Genomic DNA, 20,788 nt, shown 5'->3' on the forward strand with positions numbered 1-20,788 from the left:
TACAGCGGCCTGCCAGTGCCTAAAGGGGGCCTGCAGGAAAGCTGGGGAGGGACTCTGTGTCAGGGAGTGTAGTGACAGGACAAGGAGGAATGGCTTTAAACTAAAAGAGAGTAGGTTTAGATTAGATATAAGGAAGAAATTCTTCACTCAGAGGGTGGTGAGGCACTGGCACAGGCTGCCCAGAGAAGCTGTGGATGCCCCATCCCTGTGGATGTTAAAGGCCAGGCTGGATGGGCCTTGGGCAGCCTGGTCTGGTGGGAGGTGTCCCTGCCCATGGCAGGGGGTTGGAACTGGGTGATCTTTAAGGCCCCTTCCAACCCAAATAATTCAGTGGTTCTATATGTGCTGAGTCCAGGACCATGTCAGGACTGTCAGAAAGCACAGAAATGCCTGTCCAGCCCTTCCCTCTGCCCGTCCATCACAGGGGAACGACATGAACCCAGCCCAGTTGCAGGGCCTGGGAGTGCAAATTTAAAAATCTTTTTTACAGTTAAGGCTTTCAGTGATTGAAAAGGTTTATGTATCTCCTTAGAAAACAAGTGTATGTAAGTAGTGTTATTGCAAAAGGGTTTTACAAAATATTTTGGTTTTAAGAACATTTTAATCAATATAATCTTTATTATTTTCTGATTTCCTAAAAAAATTCATTTACTTTATGGACATTTTATGTCTTCTACATGTATTTATTCAGCCAGTTGATCATATCCTTTCTTCCTTCCTCAATATAAGGTTTATCCTGAGGATTGATATTTTCTTTTTTACGGTGTACAAAACCATGAGTCTGTCCAGGGTAAATTTTAACTTCATAATCAACTTTACAGTTTTGTTTAAGCTTCTGCTCCAGATCGGTGACCTGTAACACAGAACATATCATCTTTACAGATCTCAAATTAACGTTTTTTTTCCCTCTTGCCTCTCTCCTCCTAGCAACTCCCACATATAGAACAACTGTATTTTGCAACAGAAACAGAAAACATTTTTTAGTGTCACTGTAAAACTTTGGGGATAAACAACACAAATTTACATAGAACTACAGTAAAGAGGAAGAAAAGTGAAATTCATTTTCTAGTTTCTCCTAAGTAAATACCAGATTACAAAACAAGGATGGAAAGCATACAAAGATAAATATCTCTGATGGGAAACTCACTTGCTCTAGTGGGATGAAATCATCATTTTCAGCAAAAATGAAGAAGGTGGGGTGGAGCAAATTGGATCCGTTGTCAAAGAACCTGATCACTCCTATGGAAAAAGCAGAGGCATATGAAATGATTCATGTTAGTTAAAGTGGTTAAACCACTATTAAAGACATACAATCACAGTGAATGCCATGACCTGGTGGCCTGCTGCCCGTGTAGACCCCAGCACAGCTGACTCATCAGTGAAGGTCCCTGTACTCTGGCAGAAGGATAGCAAAACATTGCGGAATATCACTATTCTTTTCCTGCGAGCCCAACAGCAGAATAGAGTACAGACACGTATTTCAAACAGATTTTCCAAATATTGAAAAGCAGACAGTGGGCAGCATCCTGCCTGAAGACTTATGGCAACGGAGGTAGGCAAGATCCTGAGGCAAAGACCCACCTCACAGTAGCTGCTGGATCCTAACAGGTATGAAAGATATGTACAGAAACTATTTTGTTGTCACCAGCCAAGAGGAATCTGAGACATGGTGAGGCCCTTAGTGTTCCTTGTACTCTGTGGTGCACAGAAGCAATCCTGGCCGTGCCACTCGAATCCTGCTGTTCAGGATTGTTTCTGTGCAAGAATGTGGGTGCATAAAGAAAAATTGTGCAAAGATTTTTTGAAATCATATCACCTTCTCCCATAAGATGTCACGTTAAGATTCGTTACAGTAATGCTCCTCCAGGATAGCTCCTGCTCTGATCATGTTCTCTCACAACATAACAGACCTTTGACACTTACCATAGAGGGACACCCCCGTCTTTAAATGAGGATTTTTCAGCATCAGATGTTGTACTGCTGCTCCACCCCAGCAGAACCCAATGGCACCAATCTCCTTCGCGCCACATTGCTCCTTTAGATACTTCAGGACAACATCAACTTCTCTAAAAAAGGTAAATAAAAGTGAATTAAAGCTGGAGCCTGATTCTACAGTGGCTGTGGCTCAGAGGCTGACTGGGCATCGGTCTGCTTGTGGAAGGTAGTGAGCTTTTGTATCATTTGTGTTTTTTCTCTTTCCTTCACTTATTAAACTGTCTCTATCTCAACCCACAAGTTTTCTCCCTTTTGTTGCTCATATTCTCCGCCTGTCCTGCTTGCAGGGAGTGAGAGAGTGGCAGTGTGTGTGCTTGGCTGCTGGCTGGGGTCAACCCACAACCCACAACACTCGCTTACAATTATTCATTTCTAAATTATAGGGCAAACTGCAGGTGAGAAGACAGGAAAAAACATGTAAAGTCACTCTTCCCACATTACCGTAGTTAGAACCTTAAGTGATTTTTTAAACAGCAACAAAATTAATGTCACAAGTGGCAATATTTGTCCTATAGGCTAACAAAAAAAAAAAAAAAGTTTAAAAGAGACACATCCAGTCGAGAACATCCCATAATCACAACATCCCGTTATCACAAATGTGACTAGAGGTAAAGTGTTCCCAGGGGACAGAAATACTTCATGGAATTGTGGCAGCAAGTTTAAAACTGTTGATTCAAAATCAACAGCAGTATTACATAATTAAGCCAGGTCAGATAAAAATGGTTAAAAATATAGCTAGAAAAATGGCAAAGTAGTATTGTTTAAAGTTGCTGGGATCTGATGGGGAGCAGAACAAATGTTCCCCAGTTAAATCACATTTGGTGACTGTGTTTGCACCTTAACAGAAACTCATAGAAGATGTGCCTGCCCACAGGAACTGAATCAAACCAAAATGGAATAAGCCTGCTGTATCCCCTAGCCTTTGTTGGTTCTTTTCTTTTGAGTCATTGATCCCCCTTTTACTCTCTGCACAGGAAAATAGTGGTCACTTTTACTCTTGTTCAAAATCTTCTCCAAAAATCATTCCTCACATAACCTTCAAGCTTAACACTTGAACTGCACAAATTTTTTGTTTCTGGACATCCATCTGTATTTGATCCATTAATAATTTAGGACCTAATCCTGCATCTTTACTGACGCAAAAATTCCTACTAAAGAAGCACATCCACAAGCTGGACCATGAACAACAGTTGTACTTGTCTATTTTGCTGGCCTGTCGAGTTTTCAGCCAATCATCGAAAGAAGCCCAGTCATTTGAAGGTTTCCACCCTTCTTGTCCCACAAAAAAATCCGGGCAGATGGCTCTGTAAGAAAAATAAAAACATTTTATGCCCAAGAAATAACAGTGAGAGAGGATTGAAGGGAAGTCTGTGTGTATTACAAAAAATTCATTTTGTTGAGTACACATAGAATTTAATCTCCATCAAAGCATTTTACATGCAACCCTCATTATTTTTCCATGTCTGATAAATACAGTTAGCTAATTTCCAGATATTTTTTCCTTTTTAAAATTCATTAATTAATCTGTCTTTTTTTTTTTTTAATTGCAATTGAAAAACCTTAGTGGTTTCCTACCAAATTAGAAATAAAAGAAAACCTACAATTTACACAGTCCATACATTTGGGCAAGAAGGAATGCTAGCCCAGTAATACAGGGAAGTGGATATACAATACTCCTTTCACATATCTGAGACCTTATTTCTTTCTCTGGCACAAGCTGGTACGGTTCACTTCCACAGAATTACTTTCAGCTTGCCTGGAATTTTTGCCATAGCAGTGAACTTGCGAACGTGCTATGTAAGGGAGGAGGATGCAGCTGTTTCATGCTCACAGAGCCATTACAGAAACCCAACTAAAGATGCAGAATAAGACTTTCTCCATTTCCCCCTTGCCTTCTTTACTTGTCTACTACCTCGTTATGGTGGGACTGCTCGACAATGATGCTTTAACAACAGGAAACTCTTTATAGAAGCCTGTAAATGAAGCCTATGAAATTGTTCATGTTTGTATGGTTTACAAAAAAAAAAAAAAAGGAAACGGAAGACATTTGCAAAAGAATAGGATTTCTTACATGTATCCATTGGCTGTTAGCATATCAGCCATGTATCTCGTGTTTGGGAGTTGCCATCCAAATATATCATGAATCACGATCACAGCTTTGTCTGTGCTGGCAGAGGGTTTGGAAACATAAGCCCTGATGTGCTCAATTTGTACTTCCTGCCCACGGCCGCCGTAGTCAAACCTGTCTCCAATGTCACACGGGCAGGGCCTCAATTCGTTAGCCATGTGTGATATCGCCCTGGGAAGAACAGAAAACATTCAGGTGTGAATATCACAGCACACCACACTGGAAAAGATCGAAACACAGAGGTATCATAGACTGTTGAATTTTTGAATCAGTACACTTACCGATCATTGATAGATCAAAAATGCAACATCAGTCAATCAGCACATTGGGACATTTTTTATAACAACGTTGTTGGTTGTCTTATAAACTCTTATCTTATCTTATAAAGTTGCTTATCTTATAAACTCTTCTGCGGGGACCTGGCACATAACTAGGGCTTGTGTGCCCTACAATAATACAGGAAAAGTAAAGAACAACCAGCCATGCAACCATCATAAATTAATTAAATAGTGATGAAGCCAGCTCTTTTCATCATGTATATGTCCCTGCCAGGAATGCATTCTTTGTTATAGACTGTAAAGGCTTAATACAGGACTTTGCATTTTGGAAATAATAATAATAATAATAATAATAATAATAATAATAATAATAATAATAATAATAATAATAAACAAGCAAAAAAAACCACACTTGTGTAGAAAGACATAATTACACCTTGATTAATTGTGGCATTTTCCCTGAGGATTAAATTTCCTATAGCAGACATTTTCAGTGTCAAGAAATCCTTTTTCTAAACCAGCATTAGCCTCAGATATGGCAGATTTTGAAGGAGGATGCTTAAAGAAGTTGTCAGAAAAATGTACTGATCAGTGGAAGCCAGAGTATAAAATTCTTAATATTAAAAAAAAAAAAAAAAAAAAAAAAAAAAACATTCAAACTCAAAGATAGAAAAACAAGAAAAATGAATGCAAGGAAAAATCCATGAGTTAAGCCAAACGTTTTATGAACAAGGTAACAGTAGGGTATGGTTAAATTATTACAAACGATTGCTTAGGTGAAAATAAGTTATTCACAAAGGTCAAAAACCACCAACAGAGACTAATACAGGTTGGTGTAGATCCTTACACTCTCAAGTTAATGATTTTATGCCACTGACCTTAGATTAACCAACTGGGTGGACTGACTTCATATTACTGCAAAAAGACTCAAATAACTTACCTGAATATGCACAGGGCATCTCCAAGTTATTCAAGAATGTGGGGAGAATTTAGGTAAAGCTTCGCCTAAACTTTCTCCAGACAAACTGCAAAGGCCTGTGAGCACTGTCTAAGAAAACTCTGCCTAGTACAGAAGCAGGGATGTTCAATATTGACTGCACCAATTGTGCTCACAGAGAGAAACGGGAAAAACAGGTACTAAACGGTCCCTGAACTGGCATGACTTCAATAGTTGCAGCACTAAAGGGACAGCTGCAGGAGAACCAACCAACAAACAACCTTACAGCCAGGAGATTTGCACAGATTTCCAGGGACCAAGATGTTCCAGATTTACAAGGTTAGGTTTTCACAGATGAAAATTTCAAAACAAGCTGTATCTTATTTGAAAGCTGTATTAACTTTAGGCACACATATATACAAATCCTCAACTTTTTTCTTTTTTTTTAATAAGCCACACCCACCTATGTTTTTTTCATATGCTGTAGTCTCATATAAAGGACTCCTAATTTAAAATAAGTCTACAGGGAAAAATGAATTAATAGACGGAATTTAAGCCAAAATGCAGTTTAAATGTATAGTCAAAAAGAGTTGATAACTGCTTTTCCTTCAAAATTTTTTTTTTATTAGACTAAAATCAGAATATATAACAAGTAGATCAATTGAATATTAAAGAAACATGTTTTAAGACCCCAGAAGCACAAATGCTATGCCCCACAGGTCAGCATATGCTTAAAGGATTTAATTGCAAATATTTTGTATTAAGCTGTCTGGTAAAATTTAAAGTAAAATCTAAAATATTGAATATTTAGAGACACGGATATAGCAGCTCAGGAAGCAAGCACCAAACTCAAGCCTATGAGGCAATGTGGAGGCTCATATGGTGTATCAGCCATATAGACTTACAGGCTTTGTAATGTAATCAAAGTGTACCACTGTTTCTACATTTGCTGTAGTATGCACTATATGCAAGTTATATTTCCAATTTCTGAAATTCTACTGAACTATTTCTTAAAGCTTTATCTCCCCCTCCCTTATATAGAATAGATATTGTTCTAGGAGGAGCTGTAAGCCCACATCCATCACTGCACTCTTTCTGCTCTACCATCTCCACCCGCAAGCACTTGCGTATTTGAAGGCCAAACAATAACTTTAGCTTTCAGCAACCTGAACCTACAACTAGAAGAATATGAAGATGTGCTCTGTGGCTCTTTCACTTTCAAGAGGTTCTCCTGAGTCTCCTCTTGAGATGTCTTCCCCATCTTGAGAAGGAAACCAACAGATTTCCGAACTGCCACCTGGAATAATTTGGGAAGAAAGTAGCACTCTGGTACCATTTAAATGAACATGAACTCTTCAGAAAGGCACACAGATAATGTGCAACACCGAGTTCAGCCTCAGCAGGCACTTGCTGTATGTTTCTTGTGAGGAAAAGCTGTGAAAGTTAAAACCAAAACCAAAAACAAACGAACAAAAAACCACACATACCTGTAGCACAGCCAATGTGTGAGACAGCAGAGCCAAGCCACAAGTGTGCAGCGAGGACAGCGAGCACTGAATGGGATCACGAAGAAAGTGCTAACTCATAAAATGGAAGGGGTGAGTGCAAGGATCAAGTTTCTTCAAATAAGAGTTGCGTAATTTACTGCCTTTATCTGTACATATCACAGAGTCACAAAGCTAGAATTTCACTTTTTTTTTAAGCCTTTAATTTTCTTGTAAGTATAAGCAGGGTGTGCTACTGTGACAAGTCATGCTGTATCTGAATACAAAATGTTCCCTGTAGCTTATACAAAATGGTATTAATATTGGGAGTTCTTCGTAACCTACGAAACATGTTTACTTAGCTGAGCAATTCATTTAATCTTTTTTTTTTTTTTTTAAGGGTGTTCCTTTGTTTTCAAAGGTTGGGGTAGTATCACTTTCAAACATTATGCTGGCATTTTTATTTCCTTAGACTACCTATACATTGGTAATAGAGAAATCTGAAGTCATCAGCAGGGTGAGGTAGTGACACAGAGACATCGTTTCAAAGCCCTATACAAGACAGAGCATAGCATAGGAAAAATATTTTCTCTTTCAGCATGAGAACAAATAAAATCTGAAAAAGTAACAGTTGTGTAGGTTGCTCTACATATAATTATAATAAATGTTTTAAATGCTGATACATTTTTATCCTATCAGGACATGTTATATATTTTTTCCCTTTTGAATTAAAGTGACTGCCTGATCCTTGTATCCCTCCCATTTGGCTTTCTGATCTTCTTTTTGTTGCATAATCGGGTTTATTCTTCAGAGAGCTTTATGTAAAAATAGCAGTGAAAGTTCACTGTTTCTTCAGAGGCACATCTGAAAAATAGCACTAAATGCACTTTTGTCCCGTGTTGACAAAGTGACCCGTTTTGCAATTTAGTCCTCACGTATAAGCTGTTTGTCCATATTCTAAATAATTTTATCACTATGATTTGTTTACAATTCCTAAATTGAAGTCAAATGAATTAAAAAAGCCTACCAAAGAATCCCAGAGTGAAGTCATAAGGTTCAAAACCCAATTCTTTTGGTAGTCTTTTTTTTATTAGAGGGGGGGCTTTTTTTTTTTGTATATTACAAACTACATAAATTACAAATTACAAAAATTATAGCACATAGGGTTAGATTCTCCACAACTTCAAAGATCAGTAGTAAAATAAATGACGAAAACCGGCAGTTGAAATCATTCACAGAAAAGAGAGACTACAGCAATTCTTCCAGAAACTTCTCTTCACCAGGATTGCTTCGCCCCACGCTCACTTCCTTGAGTGACTGTACTGTGCCTGTGGAAACTTTCCTTTATACGTAAGACTATTTTCCATGACCTTAATATTAACATTAAACTTTATAAATTAAACGGGTTTTATTTTGATTTCTTGTTGGTTCTGTGTTCCTTGATAATCCATTCAGATTTTCCCCTTATAACTTTTAATTAGAAGTCAAAATTTAATTCAAAACATTCACAATCTCCGTATGTGCAATTGCTTGCACTTTGTACTATAAACTCCAAATGCCAGATCTTACACGGTGAGTTGCAGTTTTATTGTGAAGACTTGACTGCACTTGTAGTAACTTGCATCTATCCTTTCAACTTCTAACAAATGCAGCATCTCAGTTGTTTTTTATTTCCTTTTGCTTAGTCACAATTAGTGACTAGTGATTATTAGTTTTAGAGTACGCATGCCATTTAAATATTTATGAATGACAGCCATTCTCTAAATATATGACCTGATCATCCTCTTACACAACAGCTTACTTTCTAATGCTAAGGGAACTCCACTGAATTTAGGGTTGCCTAGGTTTTACACTGAGGTAATTAAGACACACTAGACTTCCAGATCTCTACATCTTTCTCCTGGAAAAAAAAAAAAAAAAAGAAGTATGTGTTATAAGAGCTGTATCACCCAGGCAACAGGTAGATTAATACATTAGGTACAGATGGTATCTTATCAAAAGCAACACTTCAGCAGCAGTCACAGGCCAGAATTAGAGTTCTCCTGGCAAATTCACAGAAGGTAGGTCCATCAGTGGCTGTTCAACACAATGCCCCATCAGGAACATCCAGCACATAAGACCCTAAACTGCTGCCTGCCAGGATGTGGAATGAGAGGAGAATTCCCTAAGCAGCCACTGCTGGCCACCAGTGAAGGCTGGGTGCCGAGGTAGATGCAATCTTGAGCTGATGCAACACAGAGATTTTTGCTGTATCATCAATGGAAAAATTACGTAACAAGATACATTGCGCAAAAACATTTAATATTTCTTCAAGCCGTAACCATGGTTTCTAAACCACACAATAATGCCCTGTTTGCCATTTGTATTACACTTTTGATTTCTGAAGCTGATTAGGAAATTATCTATAGAGTATCACAGGACCAAAGGTAATGTGAGAAAGGAGTACTCCATCTGAATAACCTCAGACTCCAAATTTTGAAAAAAGACATGCACAATAAAGTCACTTGTTAAATAAATACCTGCCACCAGGGTACCAGTCAAAGAAGCCTAGTGTCTCAGAAGTAGTTCCATCAGACAATCCATTTGTGTCCCTAAATTTTGGGCCTGTGATTTATATGGTATTTAGATGAACAGTGGCCATAATATACAAACATTATTCTACCATTAGTATAAATTATTTCAAGTATTAAGCTAAAACCCAAGGAATTGTAAACCATTTCACGGCATATTAAGACATGACACTGCTAAGTGACATCTGAAACCGCCTCAAAAGAATACAGCATGAACTTATGAGTTAGAATCTACTGACAAAAAAATATATATATATAAATATTGTTTGCTTTTTTTTAAATTTCAACAAGCTCTCCCTCCTAATTTTCTAAAATGTGCTACCAAAAATCTCCACAATATGTTACATGATTATGTTATAAATTAATTGTTTGCTTTTCTATTAAATATATTTATTCAGCCAGTTGATCATATCCTTTCTTTCTTCCTCAATATAAGGCTTATCCTTAGGATTGATATCTTCTCTTCTGTGATGTACAAAACCATGAGTTTGTCCGGGACAAATTTTAACCTGATAATCAGCTTGACAATTTTTCTTTAGCTTCTGCTCCAGTAGGGTGACCTGTAATATAGAGCATAGTCACAGTTACATTAATATAGATATATTCCATGCTGCCAGTCCTTAGTTTATTCATCATTCAATGCCCTGATTTATCACGCAGGCTAGACACTAATAACCAAGCTCCCTATGGGCAAAACAAAAAGTAAAATTATATAAAGAAAAAATACAGTTGCAATAAGGGTCTAGAAAACCTGTTAGAATATAAAGATAGGTACAACAACCTGCAAAGATATAGATACAATAAAAGTACTTCCTACATACACAACATATGAAAATACTAAATAAACTAAAACTGAGTCACAAGCCTCAATCAGACACCAATGGATGCAATTTGGCTTATCATACATGGTTTATTAGTGTATGTGTCTGGAAAGCTTGAAAAACATTTGTATGTATTGTTTAGAATGACATAAATGAGGGCAAGATATCCCTTTTTTCAAGTTTTAGGAACTTGTGTCACTTCAATGTCACTTCCAAATGTTATATAAACACCAAATTTTTGAGGGACCTCTAGGGAATACGTAGTCCAACCCTTACTGTCAACTACAGCTCGGGGCCTTGTCCAGCTAGGCTTTTAATACTTCCAAGAACGAAAACTTCACAACCTCTCTCGGATTCAAATATTAAAGCACCTTCAGAGGAATTCTTTTTTTCTTATGTTTAAGTGGAATTTCCTGTTTTGCACTTTGTCCCTGTTGCCTCTACTCCTTTCACTGAATACCAATGAAAAAAGTCTGCCTCCATCTTCTTTATTCCCACCTATTTCTCTGTCACTGACGACTTCAAGTAGCGCTTTGAAAACCATGTGCTCTTTTACCTCACTAAGACTTTTAAAATGTGTTTTGTTTTATGGCTAATCAGTCATGAGCATGACAGTTTACCTAACAAATCTTTCTTTCTATACTTCAGACTACGCGTGCAAATGTGAAAAATCCAAGTGGAAATTCCTGCAGACCAGTTCTCCAGTTATAAACCTGGACTTGTGCAGCTGATATAAGATATCCTTTTATGGACACGTATGCATGGGAACAAGCACATCATCCTGCATGATGGCCTCACTTCACAGGATATGTGGGGATATCTACACGTAAGGCTTATTAACTATCACAGTGCAGACACTCATTAAGGTTTCACAGAAAATAGTTGCCAGTAATGCTGGGAAGTGGAATGACCAAGTGCTCGTAAATCCCAGACTGAATGTTTCCTCAGCTGCCCTAATTCTATCCTTTGTGTTATATTTCATAATGTTACTTCTAGGGTGTGGGTATGTTTTCATTTTAAAGTCCATCATTCTGTTTAGCACACAAATTTGACTAAGAAAATTTGTAAAGTGAACAGAATTTGTGAACGCTGGATGAGACAAAGAATCACAGAAAAAAATCTCCTTCATTACAGTACTAGAAAATTGATTAATATTAAACATTTATTTAATTTCATAAGTATGATCTCCCTAGCATACTGGCTAGAGTAGAGTGTGCAGCAAGAAAAATTGATCCTTTTATCAAAAATTGCATTTAGGCACATATATTTGCACACAAGGGAGAAGAGCTTATGTTGCAAGTGCAACAAAAAATTAATAATTCTCAGTACAGGTGTTTTTCTGTGCAGTTTAAGTGCACCTTTTATACAGAAAGTAATTGCTCATGGGCTTACCTTGTTCCATTTGCTTTATACTAACTTAAAAATAAATTATCAAATGCAGCTGAAAAGAAAAAACGGTCTTCTAAATTACTGTTCCTCATCATATCCTCGACTTTATTTATTCCACTAACTTTACACTTTTATGTATTTTCTTCACTGTGAAGTCTGATAAAATTATCATGTCTAAATTACCCAGAACCAATAGAAAAAAAAAAAAAGGAAAAAAAAAAAAGACATCCAGCAAAGGATTGCTCCCTGAATACTCCAAAACTGCAAGAGGATTTTTATAAAACTTTTTTACCTGGGTTATTGGAAATACCTTCACAAAAGAAAGAGACTTCAGGAAAAAAAAAAATATATATATATATATAGTTCTAATTCTTTTTTCTAAGTTATGTAATTCTTTCTATGTCTGCCTCCATTCTTCTGCTTATTTGTTGATTTTTTTTTAATAAGGCTGAGTTTTGGCTTATAATTCAGGAGGAAAAATTAAACGCAGAAATGAAAGAAGACAGAGGTTATTAGCGTACTTGATGAAGGGGAATGAAGTCATCTTTTCAGCAAAAATGAAAAATGTAGGGTTCAGCAGATTGGACACATCAGAATCCTTGATTAGACCTAGAAAACATTAAAAATAAACAAACAAACAAACCTTCAATTGATTTTTAAGTTGAAATTCAGATTCAGCACTCTGTTTATGCAGTGAAAAGTTCTCCTGTCTTATGCAACGTGTACCCGTAAATGTCATTATGTCAGGAGCTTTTTAACAAGCTACTGTAAACATGGCTTCTAGAAGAACACCCTTCTAGATTAAAGCTTTATTTTAGTTTCTTGAGCTACAGATTGAATATCTGAATTCATATGACTTGAAAGATGTTTTCTGTGCATACAACGCAGAGTTACTCTGAACTGACGGGGAAAGTCAATGCTTTAATAAGTAGTCCAAAATTTACATTCTAGGAACACTAGCAAAGAGCAGTTTAGATAACCCAGCTTCTTGAGCGGAGCATAAAAGGACAACTGATGCTAAAATAACCACAATCTAACTACACAGAGTAGCTAAATCAAAAACAACACTTTCTGTATGTGGGTGAAGTCCTAGCTCTGCAGCATGCAGTTGCAAAGCAGTAGTAAACAGGAAAAGGGAACTGAATTGGGAAGGGGACCCAAGGACATGTATGTCTGTCTAAACCTGAAGTAAAGATGCAGCTCCTACGATTCATTATGAAACTAGGAACAAATTTCCTCACTACCATCTTCCTTGCATAATATCCTTCCTACTTTGCTCAAAATATCTGTCATCATCAACTGAAAACCTAATTTGAAGAAATAATGCTAGATCAAGTACCTAAGCTATACAATACACATACGCATGTGTACCTGCTTGTATTACATCCTTGAATTTACCTACCATAGAGAGATACACCAGCCCTTAATTTGGGGTATGTCAGCATCATGTGATGTACAGCAACACCACCCCAGCAAAAACCGATGACCCCTAATCTCTTAGCACCACACTGTTCCTTTAGATATTTCAGAATAGCATCAGCTTCTCTGGAACATATAAACAAATGCAAATTAAGCACACATAGTAAAATCAATATTGGAAAATATGAAAAGAAAATATAAGTATGCATATGTGTCCCTCTACTGTGTTGCTACTATATTTATTTTTTTCATAAACTTTAAATAAACCATTATTTCAGGCAAGTATTATGGCTTGCTAATCTGAAATCATCAAAGATAGGAAAAACAAATGGAATCAAATAAAACCACAACATGGATAACATACATCAAAGGAAAGCTAAAGGGATGGAAAGCAGATGATTGTTTAAACACCTACCTAAGAGGTAAAAATGCTTAAAGCTCTCTGAAAAGTTGGATGATTTTTTGTTTTGTAAATGTAGACACAAAGAAGTAATAACAACCTCTCCAGAGAACACTATTCATTAGACAGTCAATATGTTGACAATAACTGTAATTTAGCCTCTGAGACACTTGCTGCAGGAAAGTCAACATAACAAACATGGAAGATGTTTCAAGGATTTATAGCGTCAGTTGAAATTCACCTGGCCCAGATGCTGTATTCTGGAAGCATCCATTTACCCCTGAAGAACCCCAAAGACCCCTGTCACCATGCAGAGGCACTAAAGAGAAAGTATCGGTGGGAGAGAGGTAACAGTTAAGTGTTTTATATCACCTCAAGAACTATATTTTCAGCCCCACATATACTACCTTATCTGTCGTTCCACTATCACCACATACACATACGCAAATTAAGTGCCAAAAATTTTTCTTCACTGTAGCTGACATTTAAAACATGTGAATTGCCTGTAAGAAATGCCAGGCAGAGCCCAACCCTTCCTTCCCGTTCCAGCAGAGAGGGGACAGATTCCAAACTAAGAAGTTTCCACAACAACTGAGACAGGAGCTCTCTGGATGTGATTCAATTATGTCTCCCATAACCTTCTCACCAAATACCTAAGCCCAGCAACCTTCAATATAGCTACTCCCCACAGACCAAGAAAGAGATTTGCTCTCCAAGTAAGTTAATTAGTTTGATTTCTAATTAATCTGGCCCCTTCACAGTATTGTCTTGCCAACAGCTGCCTTCTGTGTTACTAAGGCAGTACGGCACCTCTGATAGAGACAGAAGGTCTTTGATGATAAATGCTTGAGCAGCGTTGCACATGTGCAAGGAATGGACATGATCTCTTCAGGGGCACACACTTTACACCCTAATATTAACAAATTGAAATCAAACACCAGGTTAATTCCAGGCTAACTGGAAGCCAGGGCAGGTCACAGATCGCTGTTTAAGCAGCGTTCCTCGAGGACTGCTACAGGTGTTAAGCACTAGCTTCTGTTTCACAGTGGTCCCACTGTGAATTTCTTCACTGAGGTGACATGAGAGTTGTCTGTCATAAGAACAGTTAAATGGCTGTGGGGTACTATCCCTACTATCCCTCCCTGTGTTTAAAGGTTTAAAGATTCTAGCCAATGTGATATGCAGTTCCCTGACACCTTACTTGTTTATTTTTCTGGGATCTTGAGCTTTCAGACAATCATTAAGGTTGGACCAGTCATCGGAAGGCTTCCAAGCTTCTTTTCCTGCAAAAATGTCTGGGCAGATGGCTCTGCATATGCAGACACACATAAACAAAATCAAAATTAAATAAATTCATCAACCCTGAGACTTTCTGGCCCTTTATACAACAAAAAGCTTCTACCCAAGCAAAATATAGTTTTTATTTCTTTTCCCCAAGAAAGTCATGTTTTTAAATACCATTGTTAACTGCTCTACAAAAATGCCTATATGCTTTACAAAACATTTCTAAGTATATATATAAGATTTTTTCAATGTTTCATTGTGAAATGATCAAACAGGGTCCTGATTACAATTTTTGATTTTGCATACAGCGTTCATTTATACCATTTAACATAAATCCATCATTAATGCATTCAAATTAAACAAAGGCAGCTAGAGAAAATAGTTATTTACTACAGAGCACATCATGAGGCTTGCTTATGAGCTAGAAAAAAATGATGGACTGAGTGCTTTACTGCAGACATCATTTAGTGACTGGAAAAAGAGACATAGAGTAAGATCCCACTCAGTACTGAAGAGCTCCTGCATCACAAGAGTAGCTAAACCCTGGCTCACGATGGCCTGAGATGTGCCGCATGACCAGCAGAAGAGTCAGGGCCATGCATTCACTAGAAGGAAACAAACAGGGACTCCTCTGGCTGCCATCATTGGGTCACCCTTAGATACTGCTGTGTGCTCTCCCCAGCCCAGCCCACAGGGCAGCAATGGGATTCCTGGGAAACCAGTTATCTTTCACTTATTAAATGCCTTTGTCTCCTTTGTCTTCTAATGGTAGAAAATAAAGAGTGGGATTTCTTGCAGAAAACGTTTCTTACATGTATCCATTAGCTGCAACTATATCAGCCATGTGTCTCATGTTTGGGAGTTGCCATCCAAATATGTCTTGAATCACAGTCACAGCATTGTCCATGCTGGCAAGGGGTTTGCAAACATATGCCTTGATGTGCTCAACTTGTACTTCTTGCCCACAACACTCATAGTCAAATCTGTCTCCAGTATCACATGGGAAGGGCCTCAATTCATTAGCCATCTGGAAATCTGCAGGAAAGCAAGCAGGACAAACAGTAATGTCATTTATTTGCATCAGTAACTATGATTATAGGTCATAATCTTCATGCAGTCCCCACATACCCCTAGTAAAAAGCACTTTGTACCACAAGGTTAGAAGTGAAAGCTCGAGGCAGCTTGTAAAGCAGCTCCTGGCATCGGCCCTCTTTGGTTGCCATTCATGAATCCCAGTCAGTCAGCGTAACCGTGGTGTGCAATAAGCTCAGAAGAAGGGCTCATGTCAATCCATGTCAATCCATCATTCCTAGCTTTCTGCTTGGAGCAATCCAATTTGTGCTAGCTACATTTCCATGTGAGCTCCCAACAAACCATCCCGCTCTTGTGGTCTCCCACCTCCTCCTGACAGTCTGGCACCTGGTCATCTTTTGCTGTTACTCCTGTGAAACTCCACTGTCAGCAAGCCGCTCTTCTGACTACTTCTCCCTTGCAGTTTTCATTGTGCGTCCCCTTTCTCTTCCTTTATGGGGAATCCAAGACTGCAGCTGCTTACATGCACTTTGCTGGTCCCTTAGTATCACCTGTTGAGCACAGCCCTTTCCCAGAGAACTCATCATTAAATGGCGTCTCTACAAGCTCCCAAAATCCAGCTCAGAGAAGGTAAGTCAGCAGGGGTTTCTCTGCACACTCTGTAATCTGAACTAGAATGGTAAGAGGAATATAGGGATGTACACCAGGGTTGTTTATGAGTACATCATAGATACCTAACTTTTCTAGAGGTGTACATTTTAAAGGACAAAATGGAAGCTACTTTATTTCTCCTCAAGTGAAGAGAGGTTTCCAAACAGTTTATAGCCTCAGAGGTTTTCTCAGAAGAATCCCTCAAGCTCATTTTAATGTCTTATTCCTTTCAACAGGAGATAGACCACTGTAGGATCTTGTGTTTAAAAAACCCAGCTAACTTCTGGTGCTCTCTACTCTCCTCCTTCCACCACGCAGTAGGTGGTTATACACAGCCTTTTTTTTAGCCCATATTGAGAAGCTGTTTAACCTGATACTGTTGCCACTCTTAACAAATCAAAATGGCAATGGTTGCTTATTAACAAGGGATAGTCTCTCTTCCCATGTAAATGAATCTACTGGAATAATATTCCTTGGTCTGGCTGGTCTCATTGCTAAAGTGAAATCCAGTGTGCTGGCAATAAAAATCAAATGTGCTCTTCAACATTAACTATGTTTGCTAGGAATGTATCTTAATCATTTATCCCCTTCTGGATTTTCTAATTAATTCTAGCAGATGTCAGCTAAGACCTTCAATATATCTCCAGTACTCTCTCCCCTCTTCAATTCCTCTACTACAAATGCACATAACATGGTAAATGGTGTTAAAACCAAAACAGGAAAACACAGTGAACAGCACCACAAATTACCCCAAATCCTGCCCCTTTACATCAGTTGTGCTGTCTTCACAGGGCAACATGCTTTGGGGTGACACATGCAGAGGTTCCCAGCACCGAGAATTGGCCCTCTTAGGGTAGGCCCTCCACAGCGCTGTTTCTGAACAGAGCTACTCTCCTGACCTTCCAAACCAATCAGCAAAAACCCTCCAGAAGATGCAGTGCAGTTTAACTAGACTAACTGCAGCTTTTCTAGCACCTTTCTCAAACCTCAGGCAAAGCAATGAGTAGAGATTTCAAATGCACGCTGTAAAACTGATCGGACCTAGAACAACTCCCCTACCACTGTGCTTGATGTTTTCCCTCACTTTGCACAGTTCATGTGAGCAGTAAGCTGGCAAAAATCCATTTATATTTAAGTAGAAGTCCCGTTTCTTTTAAAAGTAGCCTAATATTACATGTCAAAATACAAGTTGTGTTTAAACAAATACAGTGGCATTTCCAAGGCTTAGTAAACAGAAGTTTAGTAAGCAAAAATGCTGTATTGACAGGTATGATTTTTGTCATGTAATGACTTGAAGAATGTTGATGAATTATGTATAGAAAGGAGAAAATCATCTTGTACTACTGAGGTTACAGCTAGAAACATGCCAGTGTTCACTGCATAACCTTTGAACAGCAGTGAATGCCTGCTATAAAATGTTAATTAAGCTGACGTAGATTATAAAAGCTACATAAAATAGTTCACAAAAGGGATTAATAGAGATGCTGATTAGACCATTAAAAAAAAAAAGTTTCCTCAACCCACTCTCGATGTAGAATTTATCTGGTACTGTTAAGAAAAACATATTAAAAAAAAAATTGGAGAAAACCAGGATTATTGAAGTTATTTATTAATTGAATTATAATTTTCACCCATGTGCAATTCAACCACCACAAAGCTAATGAGAAGGAGTTTGTTGGTTTAGGGATCTGACTGCATTTGCAGTTCAGATCAGCTCTTTGTACTTGTAGTTGAGATCAGTTCTTCGTGAAACTGCACATGAAACACGGAATAAATGTGTCTAAAGCCTCAGACATATGTACACTTCTTTACATATGAAGTACTCAGACTTGATCTCCACCTAAGAAATCAGATGCATTTAGGCCTCCTATAAAAATAAAACCGAACAGTAAAACAATTTTTGTAAGACCCAGTTTAGGCAGTCAGTCTGATCTGTGAATTTTGAGGTCATGGCACAACAGCATCTATGCTGTTATCCCACCCACAGAGGTGAGCCTGGGGCTCCAGTATCAATACAGAAATAAACTGAAAACAGCTCTAGTTTTAAACACCTCCGTGCCTTCTCCCTCATCGCTTGCTTTGTTTTTGCCACTGCTCAAAAGCACCTCATCAGCCCTTTTCCTGCTTCCTCTTTGGCACTCCACCAAGGTGGCAACTCCCCATCTTCTCATCCAGCAAGCCCTGACCCTCTAGTGCTAAGAGTGCCAGAGAAAAAGATGGAAAAAAAGTGGTCTCCATAGGAGTCTGCTATAGCAGAGGTTCCTCCTGCCTTTCAGAGCACTGGTGGTGCTTGTATGGCAGAGGTTCAGACCTACTAGCTGCTGTTCTTTGGATGCTATTTCATCAAATATTTATGTAGGTTGCCTAAGGTTTGTCCTCCTTCAGTTGTGTTTCAGTTTGCTGAGTCATCTTAACGTGACTGAGCTATTTGGCCAAGCAAGTTTAAATAACAGAGAATTACAAGATTAACCTATCAGTGGGAACTAGTGCGGTTTGTCATGATTAAAATCTCCCTAAGAAGCTCAGTATATCTCTTATTTACATTTGTTTGTACAAGAAGAAAGATCGTACTCACGATGAGCAAGCATAAACAGAGCACACTCTGGGTACAACTTATATCACGCTTCTTACAGCTCATCGGCTTATCAGGCTTTTATGATACCCAAAGACAACCTGATTTTGCTGTGTAATGAAGACAAACTGATCTTTCAAATGACCTTTCAAATAATAAATATTCAGTCATGCAAAATAAAATACAAGGTGTAAAGATAGTGTATCACAACCAGAGCTCCCTCTCATAAACTAGAGAGTCCTAAGGAGGTGAAATTCCACATTTTATCAAAATCCATCAGGCTACATTGCCTTGCTGCATACAGAGACAATATTTAGCAGCTTTCTGCTGACTAGTAATCCAGGTTTCCTCTGGGAGTAGTACACCATTACTGCAGAGTTTGGCAGGGACCATTCAGAGCCTTGATTATTGTAGTTGGAGCCGAACCTCCACCAAGTTTTCTCGATGACAGTCACGGAGCAGGGCCCCATCTTGTGGACATTTCCTGGAGTGAGTAGGGCTGTGACAGCTGCTAACCACAGCACTTTTAATGCAGTGCTGAAAAGCTAGCTCTGATAAGGATCAGCATCAGATCTTGCCTAAAATAGAGATTTATGTCTGGGCTGGGCAGCTAGGATTTACATGCAGAAAGCTCCTTCTTTCTCTCGAGGCAAACCGTCCTCCCTTTTCTGCAGGTGTGGGGAACCCTGCCTAAATTAAGGGTTTTGAAGACCTGGAGGAGTTTACACACTGCCTGCAAGCTCCGTACTCATGCACTGGGGAAAGATGGATGAGGGCAAATGGGAACGAATGGGGATAAGATCAGGGCACCCATCACCACCAAGGTGGACCAACCAAGCCTGGCAACAATTTACCCCAGGTGCCAGAAGCCACGGCACCCATGGCCATGTGAACGGCAGGAGAGCCCGGCTCCTCAGCAGGGCTGGAGACACCCTGGGCTGGCCCCAACTTCTCAGGCTGAGCACGTTTGGGGAAAAGTACTGGGAGGTTTCCACGTCTCTTCTGTAAAAGCTGCTTGCACAACCTGCAGCTCTGTCTCACACATGCTAATCTACCGCTACAAAACCCATCTCATCAGCTCCAGCTGAGGGGGCCCCCTGGAGAATGTGTATTTTGCTTTCCCAGCTCCCTCAGTTTTTTTGTTTTCCTGATAAGCAAAAAGTCTTATCATGCTCCCACACACACGCATTTCTTACGAAAAGCATGTTACGTGTGGCACTGTCTTCACCAGCCCGCAATATTTGGAGGATTTTTCTGAGGCTACCAAAGAACATGGTGACAGCAGCACCAAAGCCCAGAGCTCTCCCCTGGGAAGTGTGAATGCTGCAGGACCAGGACCAAGACTTTCAGCTGAGCAAGACAAAGCTGGTGACTTGGTACGGCTGCAGGTATTCGGGGTGGGGAGAACAGGAAGGGCCCCAGAGCTGCTCTGGTTTGGGGCCGAGCACGACGTTTGCCTTGCAGCAGTGTTGTTGAACACACTCAGCCCGCTGAGGTTTGCAGAGAAAGGGTGCGCCATGCCCTACAGACGGACAGCATGGTGATGCGTGAGCTGCTGTCAAAGGGAAAGCAGTATCCATGGGTATGGCTAGCCTTGATGTCTGGCTACATTGATGGGGTGGCCATGTGAGAAACCAGCAGATGTTGTAGAAAATAAAAAGAGACATGAGTAAAGGTTCAGAGGATCTCTAAGTAAGAACAAATTTCGTAGTCATTACAAGGCAACAAAATTAAAAAATATCAAAAAAAAAAAAAAAAGTCATCCACTCAGCAAAACTGGAGCCAGTGGGGTAAAACAGGAATGTTTAACATAACAGGGATGTTTACT

At 39.0% G+C, this 20,788-nt stretch overlaps 2 protein-coding genes across 5 annotated transcripts; both read right to left on the reverse strand.

Annotated features, from left to right (window-relative positions):
- Positions 1–598: 598 nt before the first annotated feature.
- LOC310895814 (carboxymethylenebutenolidase homolog) lies at positions 599–8,704 on the reverse strand. 4 transcript variants are annotated; one of them, XM_083827486.1, is made up of 7 exons: positions 8,624–8,704; positions 6,826–6,891; positions 4,067–4,294; positions 3,192–3,299; positions 1,924–2,066; positions 1,148–1,239; positions 599–853 (listed from the first exon to the last, which is right to left on the reverse strand). In XM_083827486.1, the coding sequence occupies exons 3-7, from the start codon at positions 4,279–4,281 to the stop codon at positions 674–676; spliced, it is 738 nt and encodes a 245-aa protein (XP_083683612.1). In that variant the 5' UTR covers positions 4,282–4,294; positions 6,826–6,891; positions 8,624–8,704; the 3' UTR covers positions 599–673. The 4 variants fall into 4 exon arrangements, with proteins under 4 accessions (XP_083683612.1, XP_083683611.1, XP_083683610.1 ...); XM_083827485.1 differs by lacking the exon at positions 8,624–8,704 and adding an exon at positions 8,392–8,492; XM_083827484.1 differs by lacking the exon at positions 8,624–8,704 and adding an exon at positions 8,392–8,492 and having other exon boundaries at positions 6,826–6,915.
- A 622-nt stretch (positions 8,705–9,326) lies between these two features.
- On the reverse strand, positions 9,327–15,821 carry LOC310893597 (carboxymethylenebutenolidase homolog). The gene is given in 6 exon segments (XM_083822797.1): positions 9,327–9,952; positions 12,124–12,152; positions 12,155–12,211; positions 13,005–13,147; positions 14,623–14,730; positions 15,518–15,821. Coding segments are annotated over 6 exon segments (786 nt in total). The 5' UTR covers positions 15,787–15,821; the 3' UTR covers positions 9,327–9,772.
- Positions 15,822–20,788: the final 4,967 nt, after the last annotated feature.

Source organism: Anser anser (assembly GCF_964211835.1).
Source record: "Anser anser genome assembly, chromosome: 2".
In the NCBI taxonomy this organism is placed as follows: domain Eukaryota; kingdom Metazoa; phylum Chordata; class Aves; order Anseriformes; family Anatidae; genus Anser; species Anser anser.

What these genes read in the sequence shown, in the direction of transcription:
- LOC310895814 (XM_083827484.1), bottom strand. Translation starts at nt 8,477, where the DNA reads ATGCTGCATTTGTTAGAAGTTGAAAGGATAGATGCAAGTTACTACAAG. An exon ending in ACACATTGGCTGTGCTACAG is followed by an intron (nt 4,295 to 6,825) that starts GTATGTGTGGTT and finishes TGTTCTTCCCAG; the next exon opens with GGCGATATCACACATGGCTA. An exon ending in ATTTCATCCCACTAGAGCAA is followed by an intron (nt 854 to 1,147) that starts GTGAGTTTCCCA and finishes TCTGTGTTACAG; the next exon opens with GTCACCGATCTGGAGCAGAA.